At 53.4% G+C, this 18912-nt stretch overlaps 8 protein-coding genes across 8 annotated transcripts; 6 read left to right on the top strand and 2 right to left on the bottom strand.

The window, feature by feature from the left end:
- Positions 1-54: 54 nt before the first annotated feature.
- On the bottom strand, positions 55-906 carry BBK36DRAFT_1158355 (hypothetical protein; the record flags this gene model as incomplete). The annotated part of the gene is made up of 1 exon (XM_024894103.1): positions 55-906. The coding sequence occupies one exon, from the start codon at positions 904-906 to the stop codon at positions 55-57; it is 852 nt and encodes a 283-aa protein (XP_024750842.1).
- Positions 907-1476: 570 nt separating this feature from the next.
- On the top strand, positions 1477-1909 carry BBK36DRAFT_43377 (Plectin/S10; the record flags this gene model as incomplete). The annotated part of the gene is made up of 2 exons (XM_024898073.1): positions 1477-1515; positions 1643-1909. Coding segments are annotated over 2 exons (306 nt in total), but the record flags the coding sequence as incomplete, so codon positions are not given.
- Positions 1910-3296: 1387 nt separating this feature from the next.
- BBK36DRAFT_1167916 (hypothetical protein) lies at positions 3297-4044 on the top strand (the record flags this gene model as incomplete). The annotated part of the gene is made up of 2 exons (XM_024895101.1): positions 3297-3301; positions 3375-4044. 2 exons carry the CDS (start codon positions 3297-3299, stop codon positions 4042-4044), a joined length of 675 nt encoding a protein of 224 aa, XP_024750840.1.
- A 491-nt stretch (positions 4045-4535) lies between these two features.
- BBK36DRAFT_1140168 (hypothetical protein) lies at positions 4536-5613 on the top strand (the record flags this gene model as incomplete). Its single annotated transcript, XM_024893360.1, has 4 exons — positions 4536-4585; positions 4651-4843; positions 4914-5256; positions 5498-5613. 4 exons carry the CDS (start codon positions 4536-4538, stop codon positions 5611-5613), a joined length of 702 nt encoding a protein of 233 aa, XP_024750839.1.
- A 283-nt stretch (positions 5614-5896) lies between these two features.
- Positions 5897-8185, top strand: BBK36DRAFT_1115701 (hypothetical protein; the record flags this gene model as incomplete). Its single annotated transcript, XM_024890157.1, has 2 exons — positions 5897-6009; positions 7447-8185. The coding sequence occupies 2 exons, from the start codon at positions 5897-5899 to the stop codon at positions 8183-8185; spliced, it is 852 nt and encodes a 283-aa protein (XP_024750838.1).
- Positions 8186-8475: 290 nt separating this feature from the next.
- BBK36DRAFT_1135052 (TIP49-domain-containing protein) lies at positions 8476-10303 on the bottom strand. Its single transcript, XM_024892512.1, has 3 exons — positions 10238-10303; positions 9941-10167; positions 8476-9874 (listed from the first exon to the last, which is right to left on the bottom strand). Exons 1-3 carry the CDS (start codon positions 10244-10246, stop codon positions 8671-8673), a joined length of 1440 nt encoding a protein of 479 aa, XP_024750837.1. The 5' UTR covers positions 10247-10303; the 3' UTR covers positions 8476-8670.
- Positions 10304-11958: 1655 nt separating this feature from the next.
- BBK36DRAFT_1140165 (hypothetical protein) lies at positions 11959-14014 on the top strand (the record flags this gene model as incomplete). Its single annotated transcript, XM_024893359.1, has 2 exons — positions 11959-12178; positions 12273-14014. 2 exons carry the CDS (start codon positions 11959-11961, stop codon positions 14012-14014), a joined length of 1962 nt encoding a protein of 653 aa, XP_024750836.1.
- A 2211-nt stretch (positions 14015-16225) lies between these two features.
- BBK36DRAFT_1116235 (hypothetical protein) lies at positions 16226-18731 on the top strand (the record flags this gene model as incomplete). The annotated part of the gene is made up of 2 exons (XM_024890211.1): positions 16226-16656; positions 16874-18731. The coding sequence occupies 2 exons, from the start codon at positions 16226-16228 to the stop codon at positions 18729-18731; spliced, it is 2289 nt and encodes a 762-aa protein (XP_024750835.1).
- Between the last annotated feature and the right edge of the window lie 181 nt (positions 18732-18912).

The raw sequence follows: 18912 nt of genomic DNA, 5'->3' as shown, positions 1-18912 counted from the left end.
TTGAAAGAGAACGCAAAGGAAATTCATGAAAATGAAATCCCACGCCCATAATGATCACTTCTTCTTGCCTTCATCCTCCGAATCGGAACTCATAAACTCGTCGTCTTCATCGAAACCAAAGAATGTCTTCGGCTTGGCCTTTGATGGACCAGCAGCCTCTGAAGCTGGGGGCGGTGACTCCTTTGAGCTCTCTGAATCTTCTCCTTCACTCGCAGATTGACCGTTACTTTGTTCGCTTGACGCCGAGCCCTGCGAAGTGCTGAACAGGTTGTCTTTGTAGTTGCCCGACTTCATGACAGCCAGAACCGCATCGCGGGTCCGCTCGTTGCTCTCCTCCTTGTCTTCAACCCATTTGCCGTCAAGCTTTCCTCTGCCGCCAGACTTGATCTCTGCCTCCCTCCTCTCCGCCATTTCGACAATCTCTTCCCATCGCTGGCGCCGCCTCTCCTTTTCCTTCTTCTCCATCTCCGGCTTGATAGCAAGGTACTCGGCGAGGGCCTTGGCCTCATTGACGGTGCGCAGTCGTCGGCCATCGAGATTTCTGCTTGAGCCGCCATCGTCTTGCTTCTGCTTCTTGCGCGACGACATGCGACCACCGGCCGCTCGGAGCTGGGACCCGAAACCTCCCTTGCCACCGCAGAGGGGGATGGCGAGGCGCAGAGAGAGGAATTCATCTTCGTCTGATGCGAGATAGGTGGAGATGGGTGCCTCTGAGGACTGGGGCAGCTGTCTGTTTGAGGTTGTTGTGATGATGAACTTTGATTCGGTGGCGCCGGGAGGAAGTTTGCCATCGATCTGCTCTCGTAGAGAGGTCACTGTGGTGGATGGAGCCGTGCGCAGGACCAAGGTCGGCGGAAGACCGAGACCGTTGAAGGTCGAAATCAGAACGTTGAGGTGTTCAGCCATTGTGATGGAAGTCGTGTGTGATGAAATCGTTTGTCTGATGGAAGCGTTGTAATGTTGAAGCGTTGCCTGATGGAAGCAGTGCGTGGCGAAGCGGTGATGCGATCGTTGCAGAGATCCGTGAAGAGTGAAAAGCGCGGAGAAACGATAATCGCAGGTCAGCCGGGCGTCGGATTGTTTATATACCACAGCCACTGCAGAAAGCTTAACGATTTCGGCCGCCTAGATCCTGTCGTTGCCGTGGCAAACAAGAAAGCGAGGCTGGCGATAATGCTAAAGGATCTTAGAGTTTGGCAAAATGGCTGCGATGACAAGCGGAAAGTTTGTCATGTGAGGTCGCGGCCTGCGCCACACCAGCTCGAGGCGCTAGAGCAGGCCTTATCAGAAGCATGCCTATCAGCACGTGATCTCAGCCACAACGCACACTTTCGAGCCACCCCACTTCGCTAGGTTGGAATTTCATGTAGGGCTTCCGCCCACAAAAGTTATCCAATTCGAGATCTCTGGTCGTACGCCTGTCCGCAAACACCGTCAACTTTCCAACATCGACCCTCCGAGCAGCAAACCGCCACGATGTTGATTCCCAAGGCCGACCGCAAGAAGATTCACGAGGTATTTTTCACCTACGACAATGAGACGAGCTGAGGGAGCGCGAGCTCGAGGAATTCGCTGCTGCCGTTGAAAGCAGAAAGAAGAAAAACATAGTTCCAGGCGTCACTGACATTTCTCGTCCCGGCAGTACCTCTTCCGCGAGGGCGTCCTCGTCGCGCAGAAGGACTTCAACCTCCCCAAGCACCCCGATATTGACACCAAGAACCTGTTCGTCATCAAGGCTGCCCAGTCCCTCAACTCCCGCGGCTATGTCAAGACTCAGTTCTCTTGGCAATACTACTACTACACCCTGACCCCCGAGGGTCTCGACTACCTCCGGGAATGGCTTCACCTGCCCGCCGAGATCGTTCCTGCTACCCACATCAAGCAGCAGCGATCACACGCTCCTCCCCGTGGCATGCTCGGCGAGGGCGAGCGTGAGCGACGACCCTTTGGCGGCCGTGGCCGTGGCGGCGACCGTGGTGACCGTGAGGGTGGATACCGAAGGAGGGATGCTGGCGAGGGCAAGGAGGGTGGTGCTCCCGGCGAGTTTGCTCCTCAATTGTGAGAATTCCCTCTCTTTTCCCAATGGAACCATTGTCATCTACAGGGTGATGGACATTGGTTTACGGCCTGATGGCTTTCTGGGTCAATGGTGGATATTTGCTAACGTCTCATCTCTTACTAGCCGTGGTGGCTTTGGCCGTGGACGTGGTGCTGCTCCTCCTTCCTAAACGAATCTGTCTCTTTCGGGGTTAACAAATCTTATGATGCATGGCGCAAATTTAAAAACACGGCATGTAGTCTAAAAAACGTGAGGCAATCCTCACCATGGGTCCACTCATGAAGAAATGGGACGTGAGGGGGGATATCGTGGGGAGTTCTTGGAGGTTAGATCCTCGGAAATCATTTGCATCAGGGTCAATGTTTGCCATCAACGAGATAATTTCCTTTTACTCTACATGTGAGACGCTTGTGCCACCTGGTGAAGAAAGAGGGAAAACATCCTTGGAATGACGAGTGAAAGACCTGGAGGGCGGACGCGCTTGGCTGGGACGGTCGGAAGTGCTCTGCCCCCGTTTGCAAGAGGTTGATGGACGAGTTGAAAAAGGGCTCAATTGATATCCTTCCTTGTTCCAGTTACTTTGGCCACGATGCAAGTAATGTGAGGACGTTGAGAGATGGGTTAATGCTAAGCTTGATTATGACAGTTACAGCAATGGTTCTATCTGTAAGTAGCCAACACCTCGGCCGGGCTATCCCGGCCCTACGGTCGAGCTTCACCAGTGCATGGCAACCCTCGTCACCTTGTTCCTCTTTGAGACATGTATCACGCGGTTAGTTGATTGAATGACAATACCATAAAGTAGCTGAAGAAGTCTTACTTGCGTCTCAATTGTGCACTTCCTAATCTTGGGGTGCTGGAAAGCCAAGTTGGGGTGCTGGATAGCCACCCCCTACCGATATGGCAGCCTTCCTATTGCTTCTTGGTCTTCAATAACCACGCAGTTTTGTGCTCAATTATTGGTGTCGCTTTGTGGCAGTCTCCTGTAAAGAAAGCGGTCATGGTCTGATAGCTGTTCGCCAGGCTACAGCTGAGAGAAGCTTTGCTGCCAGCTGTAACAGAATGTTACATAACTTGCGCTCGCAATATATTCACTCTTGCCTTTTCTCTTTCGGTCGCTTCTCTTTCTTTTCCTTCCTTGAACCATCATACACAAAACAAGTAATCGACGAAGAAAGGTGAAATCACGAAGATGGGGGAATTCGAGATTGGCGTGCTCGAATTCACCAGTCCTGCCATGAGGTATATCTGCCTACGGATTCACTCAAACACTGAATCGCCTCCTTTTATTCAGGAATACTGATACTTGTCACAGGACTTTCGACCTTGAAATAAACGCCATCCTTGAGCCAGAGATCGATGTCGGCTGGATCAGTCGTGTGACAGTCTCCCTCTTCCACCGCTGTCGTCTCATTGGCGAGAAGACCCTGAACGACACCTACATCTTTCGTGGCGAAGAAAACGGAGTGAATATCAGGCTCGAGAGCTTCGAAATCCGGAACATGACTGCATTCAAGCGCTTCTTCCAGAAATTGATGCCCGAGAAGAACCACGCCGAGAAGAAAGCGGCCACGAAAGCTGTTATCGCTACGCTCGAAAATGATGAGAACGGCCATGAGCTCTCCATCGGTATAGACTTGAACGACGTGTCGAAGATCTCCATCGAAGGCTTAGCCTTTAACCGAAGTAATGACAAAATTCGTCTCGCCTTCATCGCGTTCCGCTCGGGTACCGTCGACATAGATTTCGGATGCTGTCAGTTCATACTCAAGAAGGATAAGCAGGTCTTGGCCTATCTGGACGGTCGTTTTGCCCTAAAGCCTGACGGATATTCAGTAGTAATGGAGGGGATTGTTGCTTCTGATGTCGATAAGGCGTTGTTTGGCGGAATGGGAACTCTGACGGGGTTCTTGACATATGACCACAACAATACTTTCCTTGCTCATGCTATTCGGTTGTTCGAAATACAAGTCAAATTGAGCTAGACGACTGCTTGCAAGCGTGGCTTGGCTTATAACCTCTATAGCCACCCTTTATGTCTGTTAGAAGAGACTTCGATAGAAATTGATGCTCTTGAACGGGCCGAAGATTTTGTTCTCGTAAATGCAAGCGGATGTTGTCCCGATTAAGTCTTTCGAGCCGGTTGTTTGCACATCTTCATGCCATCCATTGGTTTCCATCAGCCATGCGACTTCCCGCATAATAGTTGATGCCGCTTGACGGTCTAGATGTCGTTCTCATCGTTCCGTGGAGATCAATGTGTGAAGTACTCACAGCTCTTCGGTAACCTGCCAGCGTGAATAACCATTGCTGCCAACTGTGACAGAAGTGCTATATAAACCTCTCCTCACGAGCAGCTGCACGCTCGCTTTCTTTCCCTTCCTTCGCTCAATTTCCAGACTCGAGAAGCTGGAAAACACTCAAGCACCACACCCGCATCGAGCGCATCAGTGATCCTCTGCAACCTGTCGTGGGCATGGCTAAACTCAAGATTGGTGAACTTCGGATCACGAATCCGACCATGAGGTACGCTGTCTTCAGCTATCAATAAACAGTGCACTTCTGTTGGAGGATGCTTATTCTTCTTACAGGACTTTCGACCTCGAGGCCACCGTGATTGTCGACGAGTGGCTGGGAGACCTTGACTGGACCAGCCATCTAACCGTCTCCCTCTCCTATCAACCGCGCCTCATAGGCAAGGCAACTCTCTGCGACACCTATTTTATTCCAGACAATAGAAAAAAAGTCTCAATAAAGTTTGAGGGTTTCGACATTCGCAACATGGTGGGATTTAGGGGGTTTTATACAGCACTTGTTACCAAACCGCATTTTCCATGAAATCAGAAATAAAAAGGGGCTTACCATTGCTGGACGCGGTGTGGATGAAGCCCACGAGCTATCTCTAGACATTGAACTCAGCGGTATATCGAAGACTTCGGTAGAAGACTTCTCTATTCAAGTGGCGGAGAAGACTGTCATCCTAGACTTCAACATATCAAGCTCAAACCCGGTTAAACTCGATTTCGGAGACTGTGTTTTCTCCCTTGAGCAAGGTGGTGAGACTCTGGCTATCCTGGAGGGCTACTTCAGAATTGAGCCCAACGAAGCAGTAATTGCACTGATGGGCGATGCCATGTATGCTGATGCCAGATACTGCGGATTTGCAACTTTGAAGGGAGTCAGAGTGCTTGAGGAAAGTAAGACATGGCTTGCTCACGCTATCCGATCGTTTGAAGTGATAGTGGATTTGAACAAAAAGTACCCATGAGCGATAGCCTAGAAGAGGATTGCAGAGGCACAGGTTCTGGATGATTCTCATTTTGCCGTCCTTTCATGCAGAATCGGCAACTTGGGAGATGGAGACGATTGGGCGACGAGATACGGAGGATGTCATTACTGGGATAAGATAGATAATATCTAGATCTTGAGCAAAACCAGTAGTGGCTCTAATAAGCGGCAGTGAATTGTATCGGGAATGCTTTCTGAAGGCAAGAGGCAGAAATCCGAGCGGTGAAGAAGCACCAGGCAGAAGCGCTCTGCCGGCTGTCAAGTGAATGCCAGATGAACTCTCTGTCTGAATCGACCAGGCTCTTCCTTTCTCTTCCTTTCATTGTCACTCTCCCAATAAACGCGCGACGCTAGAGCAACTGGAAGCCTTAGGACACTCGAAGCTATACCTAACTATCAAAGCTACACGCACACACTCTCGACTTCTCTCTCCGATACGGATTCGAATTCCGTCAGACCATCCAAGCAGCTGTGCCAGGAGCCTGGAAGCCTCCAACAGTATCTACATATCACCAAGTCTGCAACACGTGTTGAGAATCTTTTCGCGAGATGCGTGAAGAAGGAAGCTCAAATAACGCGTGGGACGACGAGGCTGTTTCCGGGTGCGATACAGAAGGAGAAATGGACATCGATATGTTACAGTTCTCAAGTCGCGGCCTCAGGTAAGCTGATCTTTTCTATCATTCCGTGAGTAGAGATATCTAATCTAGTCATAGAAGCTTCATGTGCGAAATTGGAGGCACAGTCTGCCCAGGCTTTCAGATAGGCTGGGTGAGCTCTGTTGTTATACGCCTGTTCTATGGTCATACGCTGTTTGGAGAGACGACAATCCCGGATTTGCCAGTGGTACCTGATAGAGGCATCAATTACCTCTGCTTGACTGGTCACGACAAGGGAGACGACTGTTTTAGGGAAGACGGCACTCATGTGATGGAAATGGAAATTCAGAATATGGTAGCGTTCAAGTCGCTTTTCGACGATATCATGCCGAGGAAGGACGCCGACCAAGCAATGGACTACACAAAGCGGACTACAGCCTCTCTGAGCGTTTCGCCGAATGGCCATCAGCTCACGATGTCCATTGACGTGGCGCGCATGCCGAGAATGAAATGCTCAGTGAAGAGCCTCGAAATCTCTGGCGAGGGGATCAATATTGCCATTATGATAACCAACCCGAGCCCAATCAGGCTGGGTCATTTTGGTCGATGTATCTTTGTTCTCCTGAAAGGCCAAGAGGCCGTTGGACGGTTAGCTGCCCATTACAGCATACGGGGCGGCAAAAGAGTTTGCAGGTTTGTTGGGAAGATCGATGATGGAGTTTCCGGATTGGTAGTTTTGAAGGGAGATGTCCATGACGAAGGTGACGGAACTTGGAAGCGGCATGTTCCTGGGCTTTTCGAAGTCGAGATTGATCTAGATAAAGCGCCATATGGTGATTTCGGAGATATCAGGGAGGATGACGACGAGGACGACGAGGATGGCGGGGAGAGTGAGGGAGAATGAGGTGCAACAGCCCCTTGATATACTATTCTGGCCAGAAGTAGATCAATCAGCGTGTCAGGCTGCTCGATATGTAATGTAGTGTACATGCATCTTCGGAGAACATATACCGAGGTTGCGTCTAGCTTACAACAAGAAGAGGCACCCGGCAGGAGTGCCACGCCGGCTGCCAGGTGAATACAATATAAACTCTCCCCGTGATTAATCCAGGCTCTCTCTCTTCACTTCCTTTCATCCTCCCTCCATCCTTCTTTCACCCCACTCTCCGGTTGACCGCGCCACTCTTCCTCTACTTCTCCTCCCCTCAATATTTCGACCCAACTTTCCTCAGAACTTCCAAGCAGCCTACATCCAGGATATCTCCAGCATTACATATCACCAGGGTTCTACGTCGGCCAAAAAATACTTCAAAGTTCCCAGAGCCTTTCACATCACGCCTGGAAATGGAACATCTAATGGCGTGGCCGATCGGGAGAGCATCGCTATACATCAACTGGAAGGCGAAATGGTTGTTGACTTGATCTTCATTGCCAACCGTGGCCTAACGTGAGCCATGCTACTCGTCGATGACATGGACGTGGAATAGCTGACGGTTGCAGGTCCTTCGTAGTCCAAGTTTGTGGCGAATGCTGCCATGGATTCGAAATCGGTTGGGTCAACTCGGTCAGGGTCGTCCTCTACTATGACCATATTGAGATTGGGAAAATGAGTCTCCGAAACACAACAGTTATACCTGACGGCGATGATCGCGTGTCTATTCCAGAGGATCATGACTATGAGCATCGGGTGAGCATCAAGCATATGGGCGCATTCAGGGCCATGTTCGACGACGTCTTGCCAAAGAAGTCTGTCGCCCACCAGGTTGAAGACACGAAGCCGACTACGGCTGCCCTGTTTGTCTCCCCAGATGGCTTTGGGCTGAAAATGAGGGTTAATGTGGCCCGCATGCCGAGAATGAAATGTGCAGTGAAAATGATAAGATTCTCTGGCAACGAGATCTCGATCGTCATGAATATCACAAATTCCAGCCCTTTGAAGCTCCCCTTTGAGAATGATGAAGTTGGTGACTGTCAATTTGTTCTAAAGAAAGGCAATAGAACCGTTGGGGACTTGCTGGCGGACTTCACTATTGAACCAGGTGAAAGTGAATTTCTGTTCCATGGGAGCATTCATGATGGAGTTTCCGGTGTGGTGACTCTGAAGGGAGTCAAGTACAAGGGCGAGTATGATGAGGAAAGCAACTGGCAACATTACGTTATTCGATCATTCGAGACTGAAATCGATCTGGGTGAGAGACGAGATGAAGCCGTCAAGGACAACGAAGAGGAGATGGAATAGGTGCAACTTTTCAAGACGTTCTTCTCATGAAAAAGGCAGTCAGACGTGTGTGCCAAGTTGCTTCATATGCGAGATCGGGGGTTGAAGCGGCAGCAAAGATCTGGATAGCGTGGCTGGACAGTTTGGAGGAAAAGCAAAGGGAAGCAAACATGCCCCCTGGGAGAATGCTACACTGAGGGTGTGAACGCCATATTTTAGCTTGCATTTACCTCTACTCACTTGAAGAAGGATAGGCAGTATACTGGGAACCAAAAGCTGAAGAGGCCATATCTTGAAATGTTTGCCGTGTCACTTGTTTATTGCAAAAACTAATCAAAGAGGTCTCTCGGCTGGGACCCTCGTGCGCCCGATTATTGCTCATTTATGGTACATTCACTTTCCATTACGTTGCCTCCCCCTTAGTCTTTGTTTTCGCCTCACGATTTTGCCCAAAAAATAACGCCAGCCTTCTGAATATCCCTTTCAGCACCATCCTTCAACACCTTCTAGCTCAAGTCCATGCCCTCCGAGCCGGTGGCGGCAGGAGCAGCGCCAGTGCTGCTGTTCTGGACTGACAGGTCGACGCCACCGTCGTTGCCAATCAACCGCTTCTCCGACTTGTTGACAAACTCGATACTCCTGGCGGGGTCGTAGAAGAGCTGGAAGCACCGCTTGACGTCCTCGATGCCGACTTGCTTAGACTTCCGCTTCGCTGAGACGAGCTGCGATGTGGTGATGAGGTTGCTGGCGTAACGGAGGCCGGCTTCCTGGCCAATCTTGGTCAGCAGGGCCAGGGCGTCTGCTGAGACATCAATCTCCTCCTCCTGCGCCCGAATGGACAGGATCTTCTGGATTTCTTCCGCGTTATAAGGATGCGTGTTGATGATGACGACCCGATCCAGAAAATCCAGGGGCAGGCCGTGCGGGCTCTTGTAGTCGGTGCCTCGAATGCGCGACTGGCCTCGGTTGCTGGCCATGATGACGACTGGCGCCAGGTCGTCTTCCAGGGCTCGGTTGATGTAGGAGAAGCACTCAATGTCGAGCATGTGCACCTCGTCAATGAACAGCACGCCGGGAACAATCTCGGCCTTGCCCTCCTCCTTCCACTCGCCAACCTTGGTGTTGATCTGGTCGCGGATCTCGCTGCGAATTTCGCCAGTGTCGCCGGAGAAGAGAGCCAGGAAGCCCTGTGTTCGCGAGTTGATGACGTCGATTTCGTGCAGCGTCACTGTGTGGATGACCTCCTTGCGCTTTTGCAGCTCTCCATCGGGGCACTGCAGAAACTTGGTGTCGACGCCCATGGCATCGTAATCGCGGGATCGAGCGTATGATCGGCCCAGCTTCGTAATCTTTCCAGAGGACTTGTCGATTGAGATGATGTCGCCCGCCATGACGCGCTCCTTGGTCATTGCGTCAATCATCTTGGCGCCCATGTCGTACACGGCCTCCATATCAGTCGTCTTGATGGTCAGCTTGCCCTGCTTGGCGCTGCCGGTGACGCTTCGGTCGATCTGGATCTCGACAACCTCTCCCTCCATGATCTCGCTCTCCTCTTTTATGCGGACGCCAATTGACTTGCGGAAGGCTTGCGTAAGGGCTTCGGTTTTCGACATTTCGAGGGAGAAAATTTCGGATGACGCGAGGGTCGTGAAGGGAACGTCGGAGCCTAGTGACTGCGCCATTCCGGTCGCAATGGCAGTCTTGCCCGTGCTAATTGAGCGATACATGTAAGCTGGCTGCCAAACTGAAAGAAGAAGATGATATAAATCGACATACCTTGGCGGACCAGCGATCAAGACGGCGCGGCCAGCAATCTTGCCATCCTTGATCATCTGCAGGATCACCGCGGCGGCCTTGCGCGCCTTTTCCTGGCCGACGAGGCCCTGCGACGCGGCTCGAGGCTCGAGGCTCGTTGCATCGACGCCGAGCCCGCGGATGTGCGAATGCGCGGCGATGAGGTTCAGACCGCGAAGGTCCTTGGACTCGGAAACGGTCACTATGGGCTGGTGTTTCAAGGCAATCAATCAGCTTCAGGAATGGAAAAACGCTTGGGGCAGAGGACAGCAAACTTACAGCAGCCATTGCGAGGTCACTGATGGAAGCCGTGCGCGCAGCAAATGTTGTTTCGTGATGCTCAGCTCTGGGTGTGGTCTGTTCCGGTCTGGTCTGCTGTGCTGATGTTCTGGTATCAGGACTCGGTGGATGCGCAGGAACTGGAGGGAACAAACAAATTCACGGCGATTTGGGAATAGCGAGGTTGCTGCCCATGTCCAGCCAGGAAAAATTCCGGCTCCGGCGAAGCGCGCGTCTGGCGCTTAGGACTTGGACATCCACCACTGTGCGTTAATTCCCCCGCTGTTGCTACCCAAGACAGGCCCTGAGAGCCTAAGCCGATTAGGCGGTAGCAGTTGAGATTCAGTGGACGGGCGGTGGGGCGGCAGTGATTGAAATTCGCCGTTCTACTGTAGCAGGTGTTTAAGGCTGATCGGATCGGGGACAAGGGCCGCCTGTCGATAAGAGCTTCCATTAGTTCTGTTGACCTCGAGCTCGTCCTTTGTTTCGATATTGAGGCACGACGAAATGAAGGACAGTTTCGACAAAGGGCAAACAGTTTCAACCTTGGGCCCGATTCTTTGATTGGAGTAAGTCTAATTTCAACTCTTCTACATATCCATCAAATTACTATGGCGGAATCTTGTGCGAACTGGCATTGCCCAAGCTTCGTCTCATGCACGGCTTCTATTCCTCTTCCACTGTTATTGCCTACATGTAGGCAGCCAGCATCTTGCAGCACGCGGGTTGCGACAACTCTTTCACCTGCCTGCCCCTGCATTTGCTCAGGCTTCTTCCTGGCCCCCCCAGTGTCCTGTTAACACACATAGCATTTGCTTTGTTTGCTGAAATTACTTGTTTGCTGGTCACCGTCTGGCCAACCGATACCCTGTTCCCCTGCCATCAGATCCCCGCCCCTCAACGCCAGGTCAAAGCCGCCTCTGCAGCTTCTGGCAATTGTTCTCTCAGTCCATCCTTGCAACAGGGGTGCTGTTCGATGTTTGCCCTCGAGGTCGTTGCTTCTCCTTCGGCCGACGGCGTCCGGGAATGCTTCCCAACCGCAGTCCCTGTGCTCTGTGGTGGAAACGAAAAGAAGTGCCTGGATTCGTCTCCGTTTCCATCATCACCGTTGTCCCCCTCTATATCTCCTACCTTGGGGACCCCATGCACAGGCCGTCCGCTACATGTTGGGCTCTTGAGCCGTCAGTCGACTCCAGCTGCCAAATAGGAGCCCGGCAACGAAACACACACCCCTGGCACCGCAGCTGCTCTATCAAAGTGCCGCGCCTATCTGGCCTGGTCCCTGACGGTGCTTCTCCAGCTCTGGATCGGGCTGTTTATCCCATCTCCTGCAAACAAAGCGTGACCCGACCCGCACGCTTAATCACTTACCGCACCCACCTCTCTCTCTCCCACCGTCTTTCGAGTGCCTACGGATACACCCGTGCAACTACTTATTCTCGGCAGGTTCCTGGTCGTCTATCTGGCCGTGCCTGTTCATCTGAATTCTTATTCTTCGTCTTGTGTTTCGTCCTTCTGCAGCTTTTCTGTGGTGACTCGCTCGTCTCCTTGGCCATCCGCTTTGCCAAAAGCTTGTTGGATGTGCCTCGAGGAAAAGCGAGAGGTGATTCAGCAACACAACTTGAGTTTCCTCACCTCGCCTCGCCTCACCTGGAGTTTCTTTTCAGACAGCTTGTTCATATTGCCAGCCGTGAACTCCATACTGGGTCGCCGCCGCCATCATGAGTTCGGACCCTCTCAAGTCCAGAAACCCACAGCAAGGGTTCAATCGCATGTTTGGGCAGGGCCGCAAGCGGGACTCGAATCACGGCGACAGCAGCCAACGACAAGCAGGCGATGCCCCGTCGAATCCCAAGCGCACTCGCCCTGTCGATCGCTCTGACGAGCGGAGCTCAGCTGCCCAACGCGATCGCGTCGAAGGATCCGTTCCAACACCCCCAGGTACGTGTGCTTACAGAAGCCCTCGTTCGAACAGCCTCTTGACGAGCACGGACTGTGAGATATGAACTAACCAAACTAACAACGCCGGATATAGTACCCCATAAACCACGGCAGCCTGGGAAACCCAATAAGTCGCAATCTTCCGATCGTTTGGCCTCCATCACTGCCAAAAGTCTCATGCCGGTGCTGGACTCTGTCTGTGAACGAATGACATGGTTTCAAGCCAGGCACAAGCACAGCAAGTCTCTCGATCGCTCAAGGGTAATACAAGAGCAAAACCACTACCATCCATCCGACTACCCGGGCTCTGCAGACCTGTTGATTAATCAGGATAAGCAGCTTCGAGAGGAGATTGAATCTGCCAACCAGAGAATTGCATTCACCGACGAGAAGATTGCGGCAGCATTACAACCCCTTTTGCAACACATCTCGGATACCTGGGCCAAGGGGTGCAACCCACCAAGAGTGTCGGAGGATCGAGCGATACTGGAAGACAAATTGGCCGCCATCTCAGTCACTCTGAAAAAGGAGGCACAAGATTCGACCAAGCAATATGTTCAGACAAAGCTTCAAGAGCTTTTTGAGGGGCAAATACCCAGGCTGAAGGATGCATTATTCCAGGAAAACGAACAGAAGCTGGAACAGAAACTTGATAACAAACTGCACTCGCTTCGGGCGACACTAACCCAGGAGGCGGAAGAGAGAGCCACCTGTCTCAGGGAAAAGCTGGCGCATGATTATGACAAGCGCATGGCCAAGATGAAGGAAACCATCACCCAAAGTCACAAAAAGAAAGTCGAAGAGCTCGAAAGGCGTTTGTCTGAAGCGAACCAAAAGAATGCTACGCTGCACGAAAAGGTGACGGGTCTAGAAGCAAGACTTGATCAGTCAGCCTCAGAACAACGACGGTTGTTGAAGTCGTTGGTAGACGAGACGCAACTCTCACAGGAGCTACAGCAGCTCTCCGTATCAAAGGATGAGAAACTCAGCAAGCTCGAAGCTCGTTTGGAATCCTTACCCAACCATGCTCCGAGGCTTGAGCAGCTGGAAGAAGACATGCGTGAACATTCCAAGCTCATTGAAAAGGGGGTGCAGAAACAAGACGCAGCGAGTACACGCCTCAAATCGCTGGAGTCTGCCTCTTTCAAGGCTTTAGCAGAAGTCAAGGAAATCAAAGAGCATGTCCAGGGGTTGGGTTCGAGCGCCACATCAGCAACCCCCTTGACCGACATTCGGATCTTGAAGCTTATTAGGCCTGAGCTGGACAAGAGCGATGAGAAGCTCAAATCCAGAATCAAAGGGATCCAGGATGGGCTCAGGGCTTTTCTCGAAAAGGAGAGGGCCTCGCGAGAGGCTTTGGAGTCGAACTTGGAGGATATCCGTGGCGAGATATCAGAGCTCCAAGGCGACAGCAGCATAACAAAGACGAAACTCTCCGGCTTCGCCAAAGACTGCGATATGCAGCGTCAGCTATTCGTCAATGGGTTAAATTCACTGGAGGATAGACTCAACGGCCGACTCAACTTGGCGATTGGCGAGCTCAAGTCTGATTCTCGGGGCTCCAAATCCGAGTTTGAGCTTTCCAGAGATGCTTATGAAGGAATATGCCTGCAGCTGCAAGCTCTCAACAATTGGCAAACCCACTTCACCACCAAAGGTCTCTACAGAGACATAGTGACTTTTATTCACAACACACTTCCGGAGTCAGAACGCTTAAGAATTGACAGGTTGGAGGCGCGTCTCGCAGCTTTCGAAAACAGCATGAACCACAAGAGGCGAAAGCTTCCGGGCAGCAACGCGGCGATGGTTAACGGCCACCAGCCAGTTTCAGGATGAACCTGCTTGCCGTGTTTACCTTCCATTTCCTTTTCTTGTTCTTCTCGCTTCATTCCAGCACTGTGCTAGGCGAGATTCGACCGGCGCCGGGAGCAGGATGGTTTTTCGGCATGGACTTCTCAAGACGAACAACTGGATTGCTTCGTTGTGACATTTGATTGGGCGCGAGCTTTGACGAGCTTTGACGAGCTTTGATTTCTGAGTCCCAGAGTTTCGAGGGCCAGCCTTTCTTTCGACAGCTTGGCGTACTGGGAAAGGCATGTCATCCAGCGTATTCCGGCAGGGGGGCTTTTCACCACACGGGTGGTGGATTCTGATGGCTCTGGACACTGGACACGAGAACGACTTGGGCCGAGGGGATGATGTATGAGATGTATGTATGAGACTTTATCTCTGAGGACGGTTACGGGGGAGACTTGATGTGTAATTATAGAGGTATAAGAAATGAGCAAACACCTGCCATGGATGTCCCTTTTGACCGATGAATTCTTTGCTTTGATGTTTGGGCCTGTCTATGCTCAACCAAAGCCAGTCGCTTAGTAGAGGACGCATTGACGTTCTGTTTATAGCTTACTTGGTGACTTGCGTAGCGCAAAGCTGTGTGTGACAAAGGAGAGTAACTAGAGAAAGAGTTTGCCCATGAGCTCAGAGCAAGAAGGAGGTTAGAGAATTCGACTTGAGAGAGAGTAATACAAAGGGCTTTCTCTCGTGTGTGCGTCCTTTTTAAAAGGCGGCCATGTGCTCTTTTGCAGTCTTGTCGTGAAAGAGGGGGGAGGAGAAGGAAAGGAACGTGGAAAGGGGAGCGGCCGACGAAGGGCATGACTCTGATGGCACTATTACCACTTTCTTCTGGCACCGCTCTTCTCATGCTCCTTATCAGAAGGACCTCCTCGTATCTGCAAGAACCCAGTCTTACGGATAATTGCTTGCTTGAGGTAATGAGGTAGGGCTTTGTCAACTTGAAATGTTGGATAGCCAAATTGAGATGCCACCCATTACCGATCCCAACAAGAACCGGAAGGAACGGTAATAAAAGGCAAAGCAAAGGAGTCAATGTGCCACTGACAACCCTTTTACAAAGTAAATCCAAAAAGCAATGTCTGGAATGGTCAACGTAGTGAAATTTGATAAGGGCACAGCCTTTGCCCGGCTCCATCACTCTGTCTTGAGGCTTGATATCCAAAGAAGATGGTCCAAGTGAAGGTTCACCAATAAGCATGGAGGGGCGAGAGCAACATCAAAGCCGATACCTCTAGGAATTACAAGCAGCAAAGAATACACCTCAACTGGTAATCAATCACTCTTCAAGTGACATCAAAGTGAAGATGAAGTGATAACCATCCAGACATCTAATTGTGACGCGCATTGTTGACCTGGTTGTGCCAGAGCGCTAGCAGCAGCCACTGCGGATTTACCCCCGTGCTAGCCGCTGAAGGAGCCTCCATGGCGCCGCCCTGACAGCGCCCAAGTACCGCTAAGCTTCGGGGCGTCGAGAGCTTAACAGCGCTGCAGGCGAGCTACAGCCTTGAAGTGTCAAAGTGAGGTGAGCCGGCTTCAATGCTCTCAGCGCTGCGCGGTACGTACCCGCCCATACAAAAGGAACAGGGGACCCCCAGGAGAGCGGTTAACAGGCCAGCTCCAGACCAGCCTTGGGTAGCAGCTCCATTGAGCAGGTACATGCGCCTCCACCCACCGTCTGCCGCCCGTCCTGGTACCGATCGCCAAACACCACCTGCACTGCATCTCGTGGGCATCTGCATCAGCACAGCACAGCACCAAGCACCGGCATCACGTCCGGCCACCACCATCCAATTCCATTGCCGGCCTCGCCTTGCCCTGCTGCGATCCCGCCGCCCGGAGCCGCGCCCTGAGCAACGACAAAGGCGCCGGCGTTTTCAGGCTCGAGCCTCTCCCGAACTGCTGCTGAGCGCCCCGAGCCAGCACCGCCCGCGTCTACCTTACCTACTCGTATCTCTCTGCCTTTGTCCCTGGGCCTCGCCGGTTCTTTGTCTTCGCCCACGGCCTCTTTCTGGCGCTGCAGCCCGCAGCCCGCGCGGCACCGCCGTCAGCATCACCATCGCCGCCGTCGATTAGCCATCTGCCGTGTCGCGCGCTGCCCGCCGCCCGTCGTCTCGTCGCTCGTTGCCGCTCGTCGCTTGGGTCGCGCTCCGCCGCTCACTCGTGCCTGCGGCATGATCACGCCCAAGCACGATGGAAGCGGCGCGGAAGACGATCAAGGAGCTCGGCCAGCGCATCCTGCCAGAACGACCCCATCACCTAGCCTTCCACCCCGAATGGCGCTTTCGCCCCGGCCCCGGTGACGGCAATGCCTTTGAGGAATGGAACCATCCCCGCCTGCAGTACCTGACGCTGCTGTCCGATTCCGATCGCGGCATCCTCTTCACAAAGTCCGAATATGACATGCGGGAGGAGCCCGCCAAGCCGCTGCCACGCGAGGTCAACGCGCTGGCCAAGGGCGGCGAGAAGAAGAAGCTGTCGCTGAGCGACTACAAGAACAAGAAGACGGGCGCCACGTCGTCCACGTCGCCCCCCGAGCCTTCAATCGCCAAGAAGAAGGAAAGCGAACGCGCCGGCGAGCTGGCCGCCGCCGCCGCCACCAGCACACCCGGCACGGGGGCCACGTCGGACCCCAAGCCCGCATCAGAACACAGGCCCGCCTCCGAAGCGAGGAAGGCGGACAGGCCCAGGCCGCGAGAATCGGAGCCGCCCGTCGACGCCAAACAGCGACAGGGTCGCGAACCAGCCGCCGACATGAGGTGGGTACCTTGCTTGCAGCTCCGCCGCCAGCTCGTGGCAACGGTAGCATTGAGACATCATCAGCAGCTGACATTGGCCCAGATTACCTCTTAAACCTCCCACCAAACACCCACTTCCGCCCCGACCCCCCTCTCCCGTGCCCAAGAAACGCGTGGCAGACCTGGATGACGACTCGCGACCACAGAAGCGCTCCAGAGCCGATGACCGTGCACCGCTCGCCCGCGAGGACGCGCAGAGGCGCAAGGATAGACTCCTCGCGACGGCCTCGAGGGATGCGCCGCCTCATCGGGATGACAGGCCATCCGCCCCAGTCGCCAATTCGTCCTCGCTGCCTAACGGCAGATCCCTTCTCAAAAGCGCCGTGGGCTCCAGCCGCAACAATGCCTCGCCCGCGCATCGTCCACGAGGCGACTCCATGAATGGTGTTCGACCCACCGGCTCAGGAAGCAATCGGGCCACGCCCACGAAGACCGAGGCGCAAAAGTCCAGCGTGCCGCCTTTATTATCCCCTCTCCACCTTACCTTTGATGATCGCGATGCCGAAGACAGATCGCTGGCGAAACAAAACAAGAAGAGACCCCAAGAAGAACCACATGCGCAGCCTAAGTCGCCCAGCCGCCAGCACAAAAAATCCGAGTCCGCATCGGAGCTCAAGAAACAGAAGTCGCCCTTGAGACTCCCGCCACTACTCTCCCCCACCTTGCCGCCGGTTGTGGAAGCTGCTCTGCAGCTGAGGAAGAAGACGTCCTTGGAGCCGTTGGAAGGCAAGCCCGCCAAGGGCAAAGGCGACAGAGAGAAAGAGCCACCATTGAAAAAGAAGAAGCCCGTGGCTAACGATTACTCGGACGACGACGACGAGGATGAGCCCCTTCTGCAGCGGCCGCGCAAATCACTCGTCGTCACGCTCAAAGTGCCTAAGAAGCTGCGGCGCGACGTCAAGCGCATCTTGGCCCTTTCCTCTTCCACCGCTGCCCGGAAGGAGCTGCAGGCCCAGAACCAGGAACGTTCCGCCGCTCCCGAGGACTCTTTCCAGCCTCCACCCGCAAGGAAACGGCCTGTTGTTCCCGGTGACCCGGCGGGTACGAGAGAGTCTTCTACCGCGCAGAAGAAACCCAGAGTTCCCGACATCCCCAGCTCGTCCCGCTTGCCCGCCCCGACTACACCATCCAAGAGAGGAGCTACCTCAATGTCCCGCGTCAGCTCGAGCAACTCGTTGGCCCAAACCCCCGGAGACAACACCGTCAACGCTACTCCGTCTGCCCCGGCCTCATCTGACCGCCGGGTCAACGGTCAGGCCATGAGTCACACGGAATCCGTCGAGGCGAGAGCCATGAGGGACAAGGAAGCTCGTCTCTCTACTCTTGGACGCCGCCTTAAGCACGAGGCAGACACGGCGATGAGAGGTGGTGCCAGCGGCAATGAGCCCGACCTTAAGAGGGGCTATGCCATCAGCGTGGAGAGCCTGCTGGCTTTCATGGCCGGCTTCCAGGCACAAAACACGTACCGCGGGTTGTGCAATAAGAGGAGTGATCCGTCGGGATGGTCCAGCCTGTTCCCCCTGCTCGAGTTCATCGAGGGCCAGATGAAGAGACAGGAGGCCCACACTCGCCGATTCCTCCCTCTTTATATGCTGGTCCTCCACATACACCTCCTCGCCATCACAGAGCTGATTCGGTGCCATGTGACGGTCGAGAACGCGGCCATCACAGTGACGGATTTTGCCCGGCTAGAGCGAACGCGATTCAAGCTCTGGTCTCAGCTGTCCGAGACCTTCGTCAACATTGAGAATCCTGCCCTGCGGCTTGAGATACCACAGCACCAGCCGCTCGACGATGGGCTGTCGGCGATTCATCGCATGCTCATTGAGTGGTGTCACCATGAAGACGTCGACTGGACTCCTGACGCTAAGCTCGAAGAGTCTCTTGCTCCTCGAGCCTAGGCACGGAAACATTGATGGCGTTGGAAAGGAAAAGAGAACAGCAAGGAGAGGTACCGAACCGGCACCCCCTGTTCTATACTTGGACATTATTTCGACGACCGGTATAGCTTATGAGCTGGTTGGCGGCTCTCTGGAGCTGGGCGGTCCCCTTTGAAGCTCATTTGCCGATGAGTACCTTGCA

This window comes from Trichoderma citrinoviride, assembly GCF_003025115.1.
Source record: "Trichoderma citrinoviride strain TUCIM 6016 unplaced genomic scaffold BBK36scaffold_5, whole genome shotgun sequence".
Taxonomy (NCBI): Eukaryota; Fungi; Ascomycota; class Sordariomycetes; order Hypocreales; family Hypocreaceae; genus Trichoderma; species Trichoderma citrinoviride.
Note: the sequence above shows the minus strand (reverse complement) of the source record. Positions and strands in the feature narration are given on the sequence as shown.